Source organism: Electrona antarctica, assembly GCF_951216825.1.
Source record: "Electrona antarctica genome assembly, chromosome: 14".
Classification (NCBI taxonomy): domain Eukaryota; kingdom Metazoa; phylum Chordata; class Actinopteri; order Myctophiformes; family Myctophidae; genus Electrona; species Electrona antarctica.
Genome location: NC_136795.1, coordinates 16992776 through 17014270, shown reverse-complemented (window position 1 = coordinate 17014270; position 21495 = coordinate 16992776). Strand labels below are relative to the sequence as shown.

The following is a 21495-nucleotide window of genomic DNA, read 5'->3' as shown; positions in this document are numbered from 1 at the left end:
GTAGACCTAAACAACAACAGACTTAATGTACTGCATGTCAAGTTCAAATTAGTAGAGGGTGACACTATCAGAATAGAAAAATAGGTTTTTATTTTTATTTTTTACCGATGACTGTAAGTTAATACGGATCTAGCTCTGGTCCATAGCTCTAATGCGTTGCATTTAGAGCTATGTTACTCTCAACTTCCACCACTCGCATGAATGCAGACCAGCCTTTCCTCTTTAGCGTAAATAAAAATAACGTTTTTGCTACTCACCAAAACAAAGGCGGGTTGTGTCATTAGAAAGCTTACTTTCCTTAGTGGAAACACTCTGAGCCCCCCACCACACGTATAAACGGTACTTTTTGGCCAGAAAGCGATTTATTTTCACCGGAGGAAAAATATTCTCTATGAGGCAATTCTCTGGGCAATATCGGTAGAAGGCGCAGTGGAGTAACTAAAAGTATTTTTTCCCCGGTGGAAACAAAATCCCCTTTTGGCCAAAAAGTACCGTTTATACGTGTGGTGGGGGGTGACACATGAAAACAGCAGATCAAAACAAATGCAACTAAAAGGAAGGCATGTGCATCCCCATGCGTTTTTAGTTTGAAACAACACATCCTGTACACTTGAAAAAACATACATAGGGTCAGTCACAGGTTCACTCACACACGCCCACATACACACACACTGACACATGCACGCACACCGAGGGAATTCAAGTTCTCACAGAAGTCACCGAGAGCCTTCTATTCCGCTGATGGGGGGCCATGCATCACCGTGTGGATCTGTGAGTTCTGCGGAGGAGGCCGAGCGAGCACACCACAGGGAGCTTGAGCTCCGGCCTGATCTGCATGACGCATGTGACAATAATATTATGTGCCTGCATGGAATGGCCTCTCTGTTGTCTCTCTGCTGTCTGTTGTCTCTGATGCATAATTAATACCACCACCTCCCCACCTGTCTCTGTTCCTAGATTTCCCTTGGAGGTCTTAATTCCCTTCATATTTATTTGGCATATCACATAATTACATTTTTTTAATGCTTACAGGGAATGAATAGGGACAGAGCCTTGACGCCAATACGTCTGCTTCAAATAGCAATGCTCAAATGTTATGCTCAATAAAAAAATATTGAATTCAGTCCAAGAGTTGTCTGACTGAACTTGAGTACTGTATGTCCATTACCTTAATGTACTGTATGTCTTCTACTCCACTTAGAGACAAATATTGTACTTTTTAATCCAGTACAATTATTTGGAAACTTAGTTAGAAGTTACCCTATAGATTTTGATTATAAAAATATTAACCAATTTAGCCGTATTTTATACTTTCTGCATGCTCAGTTAGCTCACAGCATGCCGCATTGTGAGCATGTAGATCGACAGTTTTTTAAAATGTTTGGTAGCCTGGCTCCAGCCCTGAATCGCTACCATTGAAATATAAATATGAATAATGAAGTGAAACGAAATGAAAATTGTGAAAAATGAGTGTCAGGCTAAACATTTGGCACATTTACTTTGTATATATTTCAGAGTACTTTTGTACATTTACTCAAGTGCATTTTTGAACAAAGGTCCTTTATACTTGTAACAGAGTATTTATACTTGTGGTATTGCTAAGTAAATAATGGGAGTACTTCTTCCACCACTGCTAAAATGATTATGAGGGATAAACACAACAGCATCCCAGTAACGGACTGTTCATGGTTAATTTGGTTATGTGGACTAGAAGTGATAAACACAACAGGACTGTTCATGATGATGTGGACTAGAAGTGCTTGAGGCGTCTCACAGCCTGAGGCTCAAGGCTTGGGAAAAAGTTCTTCCTGTACCTGTAAGAGTGAGTGACAAATAAACCCAGCGATTTCCAACCTGTGGGCCGGGGAGTTGGTTGAAACTATTTGTTGTTTGGAAATAGAGCATTAGGCTAATAGCACATGAAAAACACAATTTATTGTTTCATCTAAATTCAGACGAGCAGCTTATCCCATAGGAGTGTTTGTTTACTTGAATTCTGCCTACATTAAAAGGTGAATTAGCCCAGGGATGTGATGCTTACGTAACGGTTTAGGAACTAACAATTGTTTTTATGCATTCAGTGTTTTAGGATAGAACAGCTAAAAGGGAACTGAATTTCCTTTCTGCTGTTTCAATGATACGTACTCGGAAAGTAAATTCAGTCTACAAACATGGGTGACAACTGTCTCCCTAAGCTAAACATCAAAGATGGGGCAGCACAATCTTTGTATTTTTTCAGTTTTTCTTAAACCCCTTTGTGTGGTTGTTATGTGCAATGACATCTTCCCTTTGTGTTTCTTCCTGGAGGTTGAAACCTTGAGAGTGAAAAGTGCCAATCAAAAAACAGTGAGAAAGTGACAGGGGGGGGGGGGGGGGGGGGGGACAGAGAGAGAGAGAGCAATCCATGAGACTCACCACTACTGCAATGGATGATTGAAAGATCAGTAGTTTCCATATTGCATGGTGTTCACGTTGGTAAAAAGGTTCATATGAGCGTAATCCATTATTCAGCACAGCTTTGACTTCCCCTAGCACCTGACAAGTAGCTAGTAATCAGACTTCCTGTAGTGGCTCTTCAAAATAAGACTCACTGAATTTTATCAGAAGAGGCAGGTTACTCAATACAGGTTTTATTTTGAAGTTCATACTGGCAAGTTCCTTTCTTTCTCTTAGTTGCATAGTGGCAAAGAAAAAACTAAGATTAAACCAAAGTCCATCTTTAAAGCATCAAGATTTGGAAATAGGCCTATTAATATTTAGTATATATTGTGTTGGTGTTCATTGACATTGAATTAGTGACCGACTATGAGGGGCTCATTGAATATTTGCTTGAGATATTACTTTTTTACTATTTTATACAGTAGCCCTGAATGTATGTACCCACCAATCTTCTTCATCAGACACAAGATTCTGATGAAACAAACGATTAACAGAATCAACAATGAGGATTACTGTTAAGCTTATAAACACTGACTTTACTGAATTTACAGGTTAATTTAAAGGCATAGGGATAAGGTTTTTATTTGAGGCAGGATGTTTTTTTGTCCCACACGAAGACAAGTATGACCTCTTTATGAGTCCAAGATGACTAACTCAGATAGCAGTACTACATCCAGAATTATTAATATTATGCAGATTTACGCACACATTAATAGTGATGAATATTTTAGCATCGCTTTCATGGAACCATCTGAAGAGGCTCTATATTGTATTGAAAACTTGTGTCAAAGTCAATTTGAGGCTCTACTGAATTTGAGGGTCTATGAAATGAAAATGTTTGAAACCCCCTGGGCTGCCCCTGTAGAGGGACTAAGCAATTAGCCTGGCATGGCCAGCCTAATATCACTGCAGGGATAATTTTTTCCTGTGACAGATTCATCTGGTTTTCAGGCTACTAAGCAATGGTGTCAATTACACTGAGAAAGTGATGTTCCTGTAAAGGTTTTCAACACGGCTGGCTATTCTGCAGGCCTGACGGCCATTAAACTGCAGTCTAATGACCCGATAACCTGACGCTAAATCACGTACAACACACTCGGATAGCCATGGATAACTTTGATGTGAAGACAGACACCGAGCTCTTTGGCTCCCAACACTGATGACTGGCCGTGAAATGATGTAGTTACAGGCTATGCTGCGTAAGCTAAATTGCCGTTCACAGATTTGTAGATATATTCACGTTTCTTCGGGGGAGGAGGAGGTGCAGACTCCTCTTTGTCTAAGTCAGAAATAGATGGTGGCAAGAGACAAGAGAAGTCGGGAGGGAGGAGAGATGTCGTTGACATCGTGCAGAGACATTCTGCAGACTGGTGGAGCTTTGCACATAACCATTGATCTATGGACAGTGGAAAGTACATTTACAGTATAGGTACAATTATGATGAGGAGGTACTTTTACTTTACTTGAGTAATAATTGATGCTTCATAGTTCTACTCTACGACATTTCAGAGGAAAATATTATGATTGTGAAATTCTGGTAAGTAAGTAAAAACTTTGAATACAGGATTTAAACGTAGTATTTCAACATTCTGGAATTGCTATGTTTACTTAAGTAAAAGATTGGTGTTCATCTCTGCACACGTGCATGCGTGTACATGCTTTTTCTGCTCTTTTTACCTACTTAGACTGTCTATATTAGAACGAACCAGAGTTGAACTTGGTACTTGGTGCGTTCTTTTTTGAACTACACCAAAGCTCTTTGCCAAAGATAGCCGGTCTATACAAGCTCAAAACAAGCTTGTCGATCTGTCAACCGTTTCTTTGGGCGAATATTCTCCCCAGAATAATGGCTGCATTGCTGGCGTTCAAGTCTGGTCAGAAAACTTTTGGAGAAACGTGTACTTTCAAGAGGACGGTTTGTGTTTTAGAGTCTGATCCCTTAAGACGTCACCTCACTCCTCGTAGGGACACTTAGCCAAACACACCACCCACAGCCAACCGAGAAATGTGCATGTGAATTATTCATCAAAACACGCGCTATGAGTGTGGATAACCTCACAATGTCGGTGCCTCCATTTCTTATTTAGAAGCGCAATATGTCTGAAAGGAGAGCAGCTGGTTACTTTGCGTGTATGTCGTGATTGCTTGTGTTGTGAGTGTACAATGGCGGCGTATATCTGGGCGTGCGTGCGCGTGTGACTGTGCGCAATGCAGTGTTGTTGTGAGCTTACGGATTTGCTATTTTCTTATTTATTTTCTATTTTTATTATTTTTGCCTGTAATGACATGCCACAAATAGGGATGGCAGGTTCAAAGTGGGTTTTATAAATATTTAACCAATAAAGTTTGCAATGACGATATGATTTAGTCAAATACTATACTGCCTCGGAATGTACAACATGTTCCGTGCACACTCACAGAAATAATATTTTCCTGCAGCATACTAATGAAAGCAGTAATCTGCAGTCAAATGATGAATCCCAAAAAAGTGCACAAGGAGGCTTTCCTAATTTACATAGACTAGTCCATGAATTTAAATTAACAAAGTACAAAAATGCATTTGCACTGACACGCAGAGCAGGTGCACTTCCTTTGATTGCTTCCTTGTCCGTGACTGTTCAGCTACTGTCAATCATTTCTCCTTTGTAGAACAGTGATTCTCAAAGTGGGGTCCGGAGACCCCACAGTGGTCCTTGAAGGAGTTCCAGGGGGTCTGCAGCTAAATTATTGATGGATAGGAACCAAATGGATCCAAAAGGTGCGTTCAGACTTGAATTTAAATATTCGCCTTGGTTCGTCCCGTTTGTGCTGTGCCAGGTCGCGCCACGTGCGTTCACGGCGCTCGCGCTACTTCACGTCTTTGCATTGACTTTGTATGTAATCACGCTGCTCTAACCATCCAAGTCTGAACGCACCTTTACAAGTCTGTAACTCAGAGAGTGAAGTGAACTAATGGAACCATATGGACCCATCAGGATCCATTCATTTTGTCTCCATTAGTTCACTCTCTGACTCGTGGGGGGGTCTCCGTGGCCTAATTCATACCAAACTGGGTGTCTTTGAAATAAAAATGTTTGAGAAGCACTGAGAAGCACTTCACCCGTGTGAAGTCTTATCATCGTACAAATCATATTTGGTGGACATTTAACCCAATTTCTCCTTTCATTCAATGACAAATATGAGACATGTGTGGACAAGATTTACATGTACGTCATATTTGGCGGACATTTGACCCAATGTCTCCTTTCATTCAATGACAAATATGAGACATGTGGGGACAAGATTTACGTCATATGATGTCATTCAATGACAAATATGAGACGTGTGGGGACAATAGCAGTATAGGAGGGGCTATAACAGGGGCTGTTTCGCCCATAATTTGGAGGGAAAGTGGATTGGTGGAACTGAAATGATGAATTCAGGGGAATACTATTACTAGGGAATACTAGGGCGATGCTTACAAGCCCCCTTTGGTTAAAAGTTATTGGCCCGGACGGTTAGCTCAACCCATGGGCACCTAGGCTGCTAAGCCACCCTGATGGCGTGCCGCGGGTTCGACTCCCGGTCCCGACAGCCTTTGCCGTGTGTCACTCCCCGTCTCTCTCCCCATTCTTCCGGTCTCTCTCTCTACTGTCTACTATCAATAAAGGCATAAAAGCCCCTAAAAAACGAATCGTTAAACATTATACCTCATACCCGTTGTCAAGAGTACCTGTTGCACGCCTCAATAATGGCCACGCTTTGTGGCCAGCGCTCGCCCAGAGTGCACGCTTTTTGCCCTCAGGGCACACAGATTCTGTGCATTCATACTTTGTCCTATACACTACAGCGTGTGCATCTGATCCTGATTTGCTATACATTTTTCACATCTACATTGCCCTTTTCCTCATACAATCAAGATAGCTTCGCTTACTACTGTAGCTCCTCCACCAATATTTACAAAGGCTTACCTGAAGAAGCTGGATCGTTTAAGGTACTGTCAAGCAGTTGACAGATCTTACAACAGGGGAAGAAGGCTGAGTAAGAGGACAGACTGGACAGATCTTACAACAGGGGAAGAAGGCTGAGTAAGAGGACAGACTGGACTGAAGGCTGAGTAAGAGGACAGACTGGACTGAAGGCTGAGTAAGAGGACAGACTGGACTGTCAGAAGGCTGAGGAGGACAGACTGGACTGTCAATGCTGTGTTTACACTCGTCAGAGCATGACTGTATATTGAAGTCCGTGCCTATTCGTGCATTTCAAGCAAGAATGCAAAGCTGTACTATGTTACCCCACTCATCTCTCTCTCAGGCATATAGTACACACACGCACACGCGCACACACGCAGCCAAACAATGCCAGAGCACAGAGCTCACGGCATGGGGTGAGCGATGGGGTAGAGCAGCGTGTTGTGCTGTTAAAACGCTGTTTTGATAAATAATGCAGCCGGCGTGCTGCGCTTCTAATCTAATGTTGGCTGCATCCGTCCTGAGTGAAACGGGGGATAGATTCATCATAGTGCCTTGTCGCCGTCACCAGCTTTCCTTCTTCAGTCAGCTTTCATATTGTCTACATTTGTTTCTGATCTCAACTGGGTATGTAGAAATATATTAACCACTTGAAACCCATCCATATTCTGGGGTAATATTAGCCCAAAATAGCCTATATACCGGTACAAGCTTGCGTTGATAGACTGTAGACTTTACCCTGAATCAGCAGTGTGATTTTGTTGCCGTGTTCTGAGAATGGGGTTTCAATTGAGTCTAGAGTGGACGACCGTTGCTTTTTGCGCAGCATCAGGAGTCAAGCTACAGTAGCAAAAAGGTCAACTTTGACGATTTTTTACACATGGCAACAAACCAGTCAGAAGCGCGTGTGTGTTCCTTCCATCCTTCCTTGTGGCACTAGACACACAGATATTGCACCAGAGGACCCATAGGGGCTCACTAGCATTACGGAGAGAGCCTCAGTCTCAAGCCGACTATATGATTCCCCACATGACGGTGTCGCGCACCTAAAATAGCAGACCTACAAGCTCACAGCGTGTCCTGGACCCGACGCGCTGTGAGCTTGTAAGTCTACTATTTTAGGTGCGCTGTACCGCAGTGCGACAAAGTACAAACCGGGCTTAACTCTCAGCACTGTCAGCAAAATCCCTCCTGTTACCATTAGCAACAACCAGAACAGGACCAGTACCTGGGGAGACAACAGCCTTGTGAGAGAGAGAGAGAGAGAGAGAGAGAGAGAGAGAGAGAGAGAGAGAGAGAGAGAGAGAGAGAGAGAGAGAGAGGAGAAGAAGGGAGCTTGAGGGGAAAGGGAAAAGGTTTATGGAGTAGGAAATGAGGCAATGTGAGAAAGACAAGTTTGACAGGTTTGGAAGTGATAGCAGCGGGGTTGAGAATGTAGTGAGTGATGTGGACAATATAAGTGGATATAGAATTGAATACAACTGAACAGAAATTGGATCTGTCGGAGTGGAACTGAAGAATTGAATTGAATTGAATTGAATTGAATTGAATTGAATTGAATTGAATTGAATTGAATTGAATTGAATTGAATTTAATTGAATTGAACAATGAACAACCACTGCAGAAGCCTATATTTTTTAAACCGCATGCCTTAGCCTTGAATACTAAATAGTAAAATGGACCTGAGTTGGCATTGTACTTTTGTAGCTTTTTCTTTTCAGCATAAGTAACCCCAGAGTAGGGATGCTAGAGCTCAAATAGTCTCCCGAGCCAGACTTGCCTCGCACCATTTTCAAATGCTTCCGTCATACAGTCTAGACTGGAGCATGGAAGCTCTGAAACGGATACGGGGATGAAATGGAGGTGACGCATCCTCCCCGCTTCCCTTTCATCTTTACAGTCGTCCAAGTTTATCCTAATATAAATATAAGCCAAAATAATCAAAGCTATATATATAGCTTGCTGCTGATCAGAAATGGAAATTCTGTCAGGTGAAAAGAAGCGGCTTGGACTCCTCCTGCACTGAAGGAAGCATGAGGTCAGTCCGTTGCTCTTCCCAGGTTGGCAGAGGGAGAGTAGCGCCCAGGATTACATGATTAGACACACACACACACACACACACACACACACACACACACACACACACACAGAAACCCACCTGCAGTATCTGGCAGCGGTCGGACGTGCAGTCGATGTTCTCACAGGGCTGGTACATGCCCAGGGTCACACAGTTGAGCACGATGACCATGATGCTGATCCTCTCGAACCACGTATGGACTGGAGTTAAGGAACACACTGTATGCACAGACAGCATGACACACACACACATATCCTGTTGTTTGACATACAATACTGCACAATGCACATGCATACAGTATACTCACATAGATGCATGCTCGCACAACGCAAGCTGTCATGCTCATATGGGGAATACTGTATCTATCATGGTTCCTCTGTCTTGGAACAGAGGTATAGGCTACTTTAAGTGGGTGCATCCAGTATCTTTTCCACAGTAAATTGTATGTGTTTATTAAACCAAAGTGTGTTCACTTCAAATGGACCCGTGCATGTACGGTACAGTTCTACACTTGAACACAGTAATGCTTCCATAGAAGCCAGCAGGTCTTCCATGAATCCAAATGGCGACTGAGAACTTGAATCCATGAATAACAATCCGATAATATATCGGATTTACACTCGGATAAATTAACTTGGATCATTTTACTTGGTTCTTTCCGATAGTATATTGACCTTTAAAAACATAATTCTTCCAAAACGGCTGCTGTCGAGAAATTAAAGTAATCCAAAATGCAAAGTGTCTGAGATGAATGAACACCGCGATGACAGCTTTGTAGCCCCGGCACTAAAATATATCTAAGAATGACGAAGGAGATCTGAAGGGACGTGTGGCGGAAATCTGTCTTTTTGATGAGATTATTCCAACAGCCACCACTCATGTTAGTGTAACAGCGCACCTTTGAACACACCATCATTTGCATTTTAAGAAGAAAAGTAAAACGAGAGAAGGATCTGAAGCTTGACATTTGTGTATTATATAAATCACAGATTTGAACGCACACATGCAGGAGGAGAGCGCGCGCTCACATGAAACAGCAGTTGTCATAATGGAGGTTTAAAAACCATGTCCATATACAGTATCTAGAAGCTTCCAGTAATCTTACAGTTTGCTGTGTTCTGTATGTGTAACGTATTCCCCTCAAGGCTCAAGCTCCTCTATATCTCTATCTCTCTCTCTCTCTCTCTCTCTCTCTCTCTCTCTGATGTCGGAAGAGAAAGCCATCACTGATTTGTGTGTGGTGTGCCGTGTGTGTGGCAGAGTGCATCAAAGTATACCCTCCACAGGCTCCACACACACACACACACACACACACACACACACACACACACACACACACACACACACACACACACACACACACACACACACACACACACACACACACACACACACACACACACACACACACACACACACACACACACACACACACACACACACACACAGGTGCGAGCTCATATAAGCACACCCTGCCATCCCAGGGATACAATTAGCGAGTGTATAAGGTCAGTGTGTGGTGGAAACACTGGCAGTCCCCAGAGCATGGGCAGGAGCTGGCATACATTCTAACCCCTGAAGCTGTACACTGAGTTATACATGAGAGACATAATGGAACAGGCTGCATGGGAGAGTTTAGACCCATGTATACATGTTATGATGTTGGAGAGGAGAGGAGAGGAGAGGAGAGGAGAGGAGAGGAGAGGAGAGGAGAGGAGAGGAGAGGAGAGGAGAGGAGAGGCATTTTGTGTGGATGGTATTACAGTGTTTCACCATTGCTATATAACACACAAAAAGCCAAAATTTGGCACAATTTTCACAATCTTCACTTCATGTTCCTAATCGCTTGACAGAATTTGGTATACTTCACACTACCTTATCTGCACTAGACTCATGACTTTCCTTCTTTAAACTAGTGTCAATTAAACATCACCTTTTTGTCCTACACTACTACACTACAGACAATGTTCGGTTGTTGAACACTCTAAAATCTCAAAGCATCAACCTACAAGCTTGTGACGAAGTGAGTGAGGCCTGTCACTGCTTCATGCACCACTCAAGGCGTTTCTTCCAACGCTGCTTGGATAGGGAGAACATTGCCTGTGATGTGGATGAGTCCCTCTAGCCAGACAGGAACCGGAGGCAAGTATGACAAATGGTGCATTTATATAGCACCTTTATCCAAAGCGCTTTACATAGATTTTGCATTACATTCACCCATTCACGCACACACATACACCGATGACATGAGGAAACCATGCAGGGGTTCAATGTCTTGCTCAAGGACACTTCGACACCCGGGTTCGAACTGGCCTTGCGGTTCCCATCCGGCCACTCTACCCCATATCCACCAACGCCTGATGATTTGTTTTATTTAAATTCTATGCAATAGAAGTAAACGCATAGTTATTAAACAATAAATTGTTTCCATTGTGGTCCTTACATGGTCCTCTGCTCCATGCAGACACAAATGACAGGAATTATGGCCTATTTCGACCAAGTTTGGCTTTCAAAAGAAAGCACCGGATATTATTGGCTAGAGACAGAGTTCCATTTTTTGGGAATAGCAGCAGCCATATGCCATTGTGTTTTTGTTGTTTGTTTGTTTGTTTGTTTGCCGTCACTTCACAGAGCACTCTTGCGTCATCAAAGCCCGGTATGAAGCAAAATTTGGGCTAGGCTCGTGCGAGTATATGAAGGCAGTTCCATCTGTGAAGAGCTGTGTTGATTGAGAACACACTCTCTAATCTAATTCTGCAAGTGTACAAATTGAAGAGAGTTTGTTGGAGTTTGCAGTGAACATGTTACACATGTTACACATTTGGATTAAAATTAAGATGTTCCAGTGTTCTATTCTGAACAATATAAAACAAAAATATCAAAATCAAGGTGCATATTCTAATTTGCATATGAAATAGCAACAGTCAATAGAGTAACAGTATACATAAACCACAAAATTAGATTCTCTTCAGCATAAACTCTCACGATATTGCAAAAATAATATTCTCAAAAACACACAACACAACATTCCCATCATTCATTCCAGGCTACAGATGAGCTTCTTAACCCAACCCAGACATAAAATGGTAAATGGTGCATTTATATAGCACCTTTATCGAAGGCACTTTACATAGATTGTGCATTACATTCACCCATTCACACACACACACATACACCGATGACATGAGGAAAACATTGCTCAACCCCTGAGCCACCGCCACCCCGTGACATCATGCCTTCATCTAACATGTTCACTGTCACTTTTATACACTTTATCTCATCGTTATCACCTGTAAACACACAGACAAAAGGCACATTTAGCCATAATGCACTCTGTTCCTATACTGACCAGGACCCCTGCTGTCCAACCTGTGCTTTGCACAGTGAGTGTTTAGCTGCCCCGTGATTGCCAGTCCCAATGAGCGTCACTCAGTTTCATTTTATTGCAATGCCAACAATCATAAACTGTTTCACAGCTTTGGCAAATGTATATTATGTTCCACACTTCAACCACAGTTCACAGAATAATGTAACCAACATCCCAATGAAATTAAATGAAATACAATAATGTATCAAATATCTTAAATTAAATTATATGATGGGGTATTCCTGTTTTAACTAATATAATCATGTATCTCAATTCTCAATATAATCATGTGTCCCACACAGCCAATATGATATCATGAGAGTCTGTGCGACAGAGACATGCAGTACAGTTCAAGTCCCCCACTTGATTGTTTATGTTTTGCTAAAAAGTAAAAGCTACGGAGCCCCTGAATGACCATGGATTCAAAATATATTTTATCTTGTCCGGACAAGATATTATCTCGTCCGGACAAGATATTATCTCGTCCGGAGAAGATATTATCTCGTCCGGACAAGATAATTATTATCTCGTCCGGACGAGATAATATCTTGTCCGGACAAGATAAAATATATTTTGAATGCATGGTCATTCAGGGGCTCCGTAAAAGCTCTATTCTCATAGTCTAATCATTGCAATGACTTCATCTAATCATTGCAATAGATTGTTCAGTAACATGCGTTTCCACATCTCCCCCTTTAGTAAACAGAAAATAAATGTTCAAGTGGGACAGCAATCGTATAAAATAAGGAGAGAACCAATTTATCAGCTTCAATTTTGAAGTGTTCCAGTTCCAATTTTGTCTGCTCATTGACTTGTTTTGTCACTTCCAAATTCACTAACCTGTATGAATTATCTCTACTGATTGGATGAAATTGGTATCCTATAGTCTGTCACAGGCGTGCAATACACAGAGATGTACACTATTGCAAAATGATCGAAATGCCAACACGTCAATTGAGGCATGCAGCATATGTAGTTAATAATAATTGCACACAATATATCTTTCAGTGAATCCCTTAGTCACACCGACATTATGTTTTTGTGAAGTAGTTTCATGGAGTGGCAAGTAAGAGGTGAGCTTTATAGAACAGTGTCTGTCTGTCTGTCTGTCTGTCTGTCTGTCTGTCTGTCTGTCTGTCTGTCTGTCTGTCTGTCTGTCTGTCTGTCTGTCTGTCTGTCTGTCTGTCTGTCTGTCTGTCTGTCTGACCACCTCATCCAAATATGTTAGTGTTTGTGCCCGCGGTTATTCTCGCAAACCACTACAATCAGATAGTGATTTAGTGTCAGACTCGGCAAACCGACGCACAACCCACCGTGCCAAAAGAGCTGAGCTCCATTGGTTGATGCAGTTGTAACCAGATCTTGTCTGTCCCCCCTCAGTTTTTGGGAGCGCATCCTCGCGTTCACAAATCAGGCTTTATGTCACTCACGATGCGCACAACAACGCACGTCTTTCATGTCTCTCACACGAGGACCTCCTCCATACCCTGCCAACTATGCCAGATGTAGTGATAGCATGCTGCCAGCAGGCCAATTAAGGAAGAAATTCCCCAAATATATATCGTTTTAATCCATTTTGTCAAGTCAAAAGAAATAATAGCTGAAATAGCTTTTCACTGTGATAGTGCATGTCACTATGAGACACAGAGACAGTGTCATGCTGAACCATGCCAGTGCATGTCGATATGAGACACAGAGACAGGTTCATGCTGAGCCATGCCAGTGCGTTACATAGACACAGAGACAGGTTCATGCTAAGCCGTGCCAGTGCGTTACATAACAAACATTGGGTTTCATGTGAATGTATGCTGCCATGCAGGGCATCATGCATGTCCTCATATCACAGGTGGAAACGTTGCATGTCCAAAACTTACTTTTCAGGAAATGGAAGGCAAATGTTCAGAAATAGTAGAAAATACCTATAAGCTCACAAGGTGTTGTGACACGATGTGACGCATTGTGAGCTTGTAACTTCTTCACTATTTTGATTGACACTCTTGATTGGCACTCGTCGCTGTTGGTTTATTAGCCCAACAACGACGATATGGGAAAATAATGCTGAATAGTAATACAGTAACATTTACCAAGGAGAAAGTTCTGTTATCTTTGTTGCTGCAGATGTTGATGATCTTAACTTAAATTCCTGATTAGATTCAGGCTCAAACATGTTCAGAAGTTGTCATTTCTATAATCAAGAAGATACATTGGAAGGTCAGGTCTATAGGGCCACGTCCAGCTGGGAGTATGCCATGGGGCAGACCAAGGACCAGATGGGTAGGGGGGATAATCTACACGCTGCCTTTGGCATGCCTCAGGAGTCTGGATCCCCCCACTTAGAAGTGGCTAATGTGGCCAGTGAGAGGGAAGTCTGGGATTCTGTGCTGGCCTGGGACTCGGAATGGAATGGATGAATAGATGTTCTCAAATAGATTAATGAAGACATGAAGACACATCTCGTTTGGCACAGTGAGGAGAAAACGCAAGTGCCACATGAAGCAAACCAAGAGAAGGGGAGCCGTGTACAGTATATGTTGAATATACTGTATACCATGGTTCTCATGATACTGTGAAAAAAGGAAAACGACATGCACATCCCCAACCCGAACTTGGGTAGGTGCTGAGCAACGAACAGTAAGCAGAGAAAAATAAATAAACACTCGCACACTGAGGGCTCCGATGCGACAGATGCTTTATTGCACCACAAAAAAGGCTGTGACGTTCCGAGCTCAAAGCTCTTCCTCAGACTGAGAAAGAGCCAGAGGACGTCACCGCTTTTGACACTCGAAACGTCTCATTGGAGCCTTCTGTGTGCAAGCGTTAATTTATTTTTCTCTGCCCTCATGATACCGTGCTCACAAGCACTGGGTGCCACCATGCAGGACAATTCATTTCTGAAGCAGGTAGTTGCATTTTAATTGCAGTCTTTCTTGGCAGTTTAGGCCTATAGTGATTAGTCTGTTTTCTTGGTTTTCTAGGCTATAATCACTGCCTGTTGAAATGTATCAATCAATCAATCAATTGGGAAATAAGCATAAAGAATACTAGGAGTGGCAAATAGACTTGTCTCCAATTAAAAATACACCGTTCTCACCACGCTGACACTGGATGGTTTTTACAGACATATAGGTGTCACAAACATTAACAAATAGATAACAATGGACGCATGCTCTGGGGTCAGGCAGTACGTGTTTCCACCACAGTGATATACACTCGCAAATTATATCTCTGGGAAAACAGGGTGTGTGTATGTGCTCGCACCTGTGTGAGTGTGTTTGTGTACTATGTATGTTTTCGCCAAATGCTTTAAAAGCGCCTGGACTACTAGATTTGCATGCACCACGACCGTAAAGACGACCGAAATGGACACTTTTTTCATGATTGGCTGCCTCTAGGCTGCCTCTAAGCCAATGGGAGACTTACCCATGAAAAACCCATATAGTCTGAACGGCATAAAGACCCATACTCTGAACGCCGCAACGCACTGCCAGGTGCTTGTTGCACCTGGCAGTTATGACTGAGTCATTCTTGTTTTAATGTCTTTACCTCCCAAAAACATGTTACAAATCTCTAGAAACAGTAGTTCAGTGCTGTACATGTCTCAGTTATAATAGTACCTGTATCTCTATCTCTCTATCCATCTCTCTATCCATCCATCTATCTATATTTACTGTATGTCTCTCAAACACACATACTGTCCTCCATCCCCCGAATCCATCCTGCCATCTGTTCCCTTGTCTGTCTGCTACGTTTTAGCGTTGCTCTCCAGGGGGTAACATGGAGAAAGGCAGAGGAAGAAGTGTCAGCAAACAGATGCATGGTGGGAGTATGGGAGCAAATTAAAGAAGTGTCCCTTATCCTCTTTGGCGTTGCTGCCATTTCCCCCCCTCGTTAAACTCCTCTCCCTATCACTGCTTTTTCAATTTTCCATGTTGCTGCCTCTCATCTCATTCCATCCTCTTTACCTCTCTCTCTCTCTCATTTATTCCCAGGTGTGACAGAGCAAATGGTGGACAATCTGAGCCTCCCAGCGACAACACGCGCTTGAGGGACGCATTTTGACGTCGACAGGCGATGAAAAATCAATCAGGCCTGTGTCGCCTGCACGCGATTGTGTGTGTGTGTGTGTGTGTGTGTGTGTGTGTGTGTGTGTGTGTGTGTGTGTGACACTCCCACAGAGCAGCTAAAAACCTGCCGCAGGGGGTCCGAGCTAGAAAAGAGAGGGTGTGTGTGTATGTGTACTGTGTGTGTGTGTGTGTGTGTGTGTGTGTGTGTGTGTGTGTGTGTGTGTGTGTGTGTGTGTGTGTGTGTGTGTGTGTGTGTGTGTGTGTGTGTGTGTGTGTGTGTGTGTGCTTGGTAGATTAAATACAAAAGATACAGAGAGATGATGCTGGAGTGTACTTCAAAATAAATCTCTGAGTCTCTATCTCTCTCTCCCACACACACGCATACGTGCACAGACACACACGCACGCACGCTCGCACGCACGCACGCACGCACGCACGCACGCACGCACGCACGCACGCACGCACGCACACGCACACGCACACGCACACGCACACACACACACACACACACACACACACACACACACACTAGTACAATAGTACACTTTTAAATCTCACGTGTTTAGAAAACTGGCCCTAAAAACTGGCTAATCACTAAGGCCTAAACAACCAAAACGTTGCTAATTGCAAAATGAATTGTAAATGTGCAAGTTGTTGGTGGAGATGAACAGATAATATAGTTTTAGGGGCGCTCAGTGGAGGGCCTATCTCTGCCAGAGAATCTGGTGTCATCAATATGACATTCCAAATGGAGTGGTTCTGAGATCATCATGAGTTCACAAAATGTGAAAACACACACTCAATGGGTAGGCCTCCAACTAGCACACAAGCAGGGACTGGGAGACAAGTTTGTGTGTGAGCGTGTGTGTGTGTGTGTGCGTGCGTGTGCGTGTGTGTGTGTGTGTGTGTGTGTGTGTGTGTGTGTGTGTGTGTGTGTGTGTGTCTGTGTGTGAATGGCAACAAAACATTTTTGGCCCGAATCACTCGCTACACTGAGAACTACTCCCGAGTGACTTCCCAAAATTCAGCCTTCGCTCTTTTGGCCGAAGACTGCGGCCCCTCCGGGAAGAAAAGGCTTCTTCCTTCCCAGATATGGTTCTAGGAGGTGGCAAGAGAGCCGGCTTAAGACACATCCATGTTGCTGATCCCAGCTGTGAGCGCCACATAGCCAGGCCTGTTGAAGCCCTGTGGGCTGAAGAAAGAGCCATGGATTCAAGCCAGGCATCCTGCGGTGGTCAATTCAGAGTGGGGTGCAGATTTTGACAGCAAATTTTGATTTAGTTTTAGTCATAGTCTTTTGATCAAAATGAAATTAGTCTTAGTCATATTTTAGTCACCTGAAATGTTTTAGTGGTAGTCTAGTTTTAGTTGACTAAATATCATACGATTTCAGCCGACTAACTCTACAGTTAATTTTGTCTACACAAATGTATTTTGGGGGCCATGATGGCATCGTAATGACTTTACACTTGGTTGCATGCTGAAAATAGTCGATCTATAAGCCCTCAACGCGTTGCGACTTGTAGATCTGCTATTTTCAGAGTGCCCGATTGCAATCATAAAATGATCTCTTCTCCACTAGTCCCTCCCTTACATTTTAGTCTAGTTTTTTATTTGTTGACAAAATTGTCAGTATATTTAGCCATAGTTGTAGTTATCATGGCTTAGTTTTTATTTAGTTTTTGTCAGTGAAAAAATGTAGTTGTAGTTTTAGTCGCCGAAATCAACACTGGTGGGGAGGGAACTTAAGGGGAGCGAATGGGAGCATTCTCTCGTCCCCAGAAGAGGAGAAATTGCATTTTCATTCTTCAAGCTTATTTTCTCCTCATTTTCGGAGTTTTCAATGTACAGACTGTTGCACGGAAACATTTGATAATTATGGGAGCCAAAACAGAGATGAGTTCAATTATAGTTAATTGATGTTTCCTCCTGTCTCAATCATTTGTGAGGTCATCATACGTGCTGGGATATTTCCGTTCCTAACCTGGATCAGAGAGGGTTCTTTGTCAGGATGGCTAACTGTTTCTGCCCACTTAACCACAGACAAGCACTCAGGCGAGTGTGCACGCACGCACGCACGCACGCACGCACGCACGCACGCACGCACGCACGCACGCACGCACGCACGCACGCACGCACGCACGCACGCACACACGCACACACACACACACACACACACACACACACACGGTACATATTGTATCACTCTCATCTCTATCGTATTGTTAATATTGTACTGTATGTCTTGCTCCTCTCTATCTTCCTGTCCATACTGTATGTCTATTGTCTCTCATCTCTGCTCTGTGCTGATGCTCTCTCTCTCTCTCTCTCTCTCTCTCTCTCTCTCTCTCTCTCTCTCTCTCTCTCTCTCTCTCGTTTCTACTCTCTTATCTTTTTACATGCCACTCTCTCACTCGTAATCTCCCTCTGTGTCTATCAATCTTTCACCTTACTTGCTCTCTCTCTCTCTCTCTCTCTCTCTCTCTCTCTCTCTCTCTCTCTGAGAGAGCAAGTAAGGTGAAAGATTGATAGACACAGAGGGAGATTACGAGTGAGAGTGGCATGTAAAGATAAGAGAGAGAGAGAGAGAGAGAGAGAGATCTCTCTCTCTCTCTCTGTCTGTGTCTCTCCCTGCATGTCTAAGCTCATCTTTCTCACTTCTTCTTCACAATATCTCCTCTCACTCTTGTTATGTCTCCTCCTGCGACATTTCCTCTTTCCGTTCTCTCTCTGTCTCCATCTCTGTCCATACTCAGCCAACCATCTTCATTTTCTCCTCTCTCTCTGCCCCTCACTCTAAATATATATCAATCTGTTATGCCTGTGGCCTTTTTCCTCTCCTCTTTTTCCTCTCCCCAACATGACTGTACCTATTTTTATGCCTGTCTCTCTGTGTCAATATGTATTTGGTCGAGAACCCATCCGCTCTTCTTTCATCATTCTGTATGTTTTCAGTGGGTGTGGGGGGATGAGGGGGCGTTGGAAAAGATGTCTCGGTAGTGGCAAGGCTCAGAAAGTCAAAAGCAATACTGGCTGGATTGCCATGGACGTTTCTGTGCACCTTTTTTTGTTCGCTGGGGGATGAACCGTACAGAGTTTTAGTGCCATCATGGCTTCTCTATAGCACCACAGGGCGTTTGCATAATAGGTGCATGGTTTGGCACTGTTTGGCCTGGAGCAGTTGCAGGATTTTCCGCATGGTTTCCTAAGCGTTCTCAACACAGCCAAAGCATGCCTGTGGTTGAGCCCTAGCATCTCTATTCTGGGGGCGAACATTTTGTCAAAAATAGAAGATCTACAATTACATTTACATCACAAAGAGATCGTATGTAGAGGGAAATACTAGATGATTTATAGTATAGAGCTAAGTATGTTTAAAGTCATACTGTGTAACTGTAACTTTTGTGTTTTGGTGACACCTCGTATGTGGTCATCTGTTCAGATCGAGTTACCTTTTCCCTGCCTATAGAAAGCGATCAAATGTCAAACATACAATATTTGTCTTTGCATTTTCTATCTAAAAATATTAAAATATTAATGTTTAAGTACAGATCAAACTGAAACGATTTAATTAAGTACAGTATTCAAGTAAACTGAAAAGAGACTTGAGTCTTGTTTATCAGCAAGAGCGCTGTTTAATATGTAGAACTAAAGAGGACAAACGCCTTAACTTTCCTATGTTTAAACTATCAGACAATAGTCTTGAGGTCTGGAATAAGATTAAATATCTTCATTTTATTACTGATCAAATGACTGATGATGATGATGATGATGATGATGATATATATACAGACAATGCTGGAAGTTGTATGCTCAAGCAAACACCATTGCCCAAGAGTTCAGTCAATGTTCCACTAAAGTTAAAGTGTCCTTGTTCAAGGCATATTGCACACCGCTCTACTGTAGCATGCACAGGTTGCAAGTTGCATATGATGATGCCATGAGAATACTCCTTAACCCATTTTGACCTGAGATCAGATTCTAAAAATGTCTTCTACATCCTGACAGTTTTCTGAAAAAGCTATGTTTCTATGTCAGTCGTTCTTCGATTTTTCAAAAATAGCAGACCTACAAGCTCGTAGCGCGCCACTCGGTGGCGCGCTATGAGCTTGTAGATCTGCTATTTTTCAATAGCTAAAGCATAACATAATGCTAACACCAAAAGGGGTTCCCGCCCTAAACAGTGCTAGTCAGATGTTTGTCACTGCTGGAGTGAGGACTTTTAAAGCACTCCTAAGAAATCTAATGTTTATGAAAAGGCTGGATGTGTCGACAAACAGTATCATTGTAGCGCTTTCAAGCCCCTCAGTGAGCTGTTCACGTTATACATCAAGATTAAGGGTACACTGGCTAAAATGCCTGTATGTTCTGCCTGTGGGTTAAGTTATGTATTTGTTTTACATTCTTTCATTGATTGTATTGCCTGTCGTATCTCTTGTAGTATGTTTATGTTAACCCCATGTATGTATCTCTATGGACCTGAGTCTGCTAATAAAGTTGAATAAATTTAATTGATATCTAATATTTCTCTCTCTCTCTCTGTCTCTCTCCAGTCTATTTTTTCTTTTCCAGTCTGCTTCTTTCTCTAGCTCGCTCCGCTGCGCCTAAAAGTATAGCACTCAAAACTTAATTTCAATTATTCAGTGAGCAACTTCTATGAGAAAAAAGCAAATAACTCCAATCAAAGCATCCCAGGCAGAAACATAAAAACAGAGAGTAGAGCCCCTGACGGATGCCGAGGCAATGTTTTAGCCCGGTGCGTTTCCATTCTGTCTCCGTCTGCAGTCTGCTCCCCACCCACCACCACTGCTGAAAGGTCTGTAATTGCCCGCTGGCTGCCTGCGGTTTGTCCACATTTCACTGTGGCCTTCAAGACAGCACTGACCATCAGCCATAATGCTGCATACAACTTAAAACGCTTTCTGACTGAGGTCAAGCCAAAAGGACATTGGACTTCAACACACGATGGATGGGTCTGTCAGTGAGTGTGTCATGTTATGTGGTTGGTACCATACATACGTACTGTATATACTATATATCCAAGGTATTTCATGCTTAAGCCACTAATTATGTATAGAGCTACTGTGTACAGACGTGTTTTTGTTTATCGGTGTGGTAGAGATCTAGCCATGCAGTTACAGGTTGTGAGAGTTTGTGTGTGTGTGTGTGTGTGTGTGTGTGTGTGTGTGTGTGTGTGTGTGTGTGTTTGTGTGTGTGTGTGTGTGTGTGCGTGCGCGGACTGGTTGTTGCTGGCCGGTGTAGGGTGACATGACATTCTTGTTATATCGCGACATATTCCTTGATTTTGTGGATGTAACTTTGCTGCACCTGAACTATTTATGTCCTTGTTTGCAATTTCCTCTGTGTGGACATAAATAAATTGTGTGTGTGTGTGTGTGTGTGTGTGTGTGTGTGTGTGTGTGTGTGTGTGTGTGTGTGTGTGTGTGTGTGTGTGTGTGTGTGTGTGTGTGTGTGTGTGTGTGTGTGTGTGTGTGTGTGTGTGTGTGTTCCTGTGTGTCCAGAGCTAATATCGCAAACCGCTGGACCGATCAGTGTCAAAGTATGAGTGCACACTGCTAGTTTAGGCTACAGAAATAC

The 21495-nt window shown here is 42.9% G+C and overlaps 1 protein-coding gene across 1 annotated transcript in view; it reads right to left on the bottom strand.

Moving 5' to 3' along the window:
• Positions 1-21495, bottom strand: part of LOC306936104 (voltage-dependent T-type calcium channel subunit alpha-1I-like) — a 363333-nt gene that overhangs the window by 155164 nt on the left and 186674 nt on the right. Inside the window, exon 6 of the mRNA XM_079519541.1 lies at positions 8548-8666. Coding sequence (XP_079375667.1) covers positions 8548-8666 — 119 coding nt within the window. The remainder of the gene's footprint in view (positions 1-8547; positions 8667-21495) is intronic.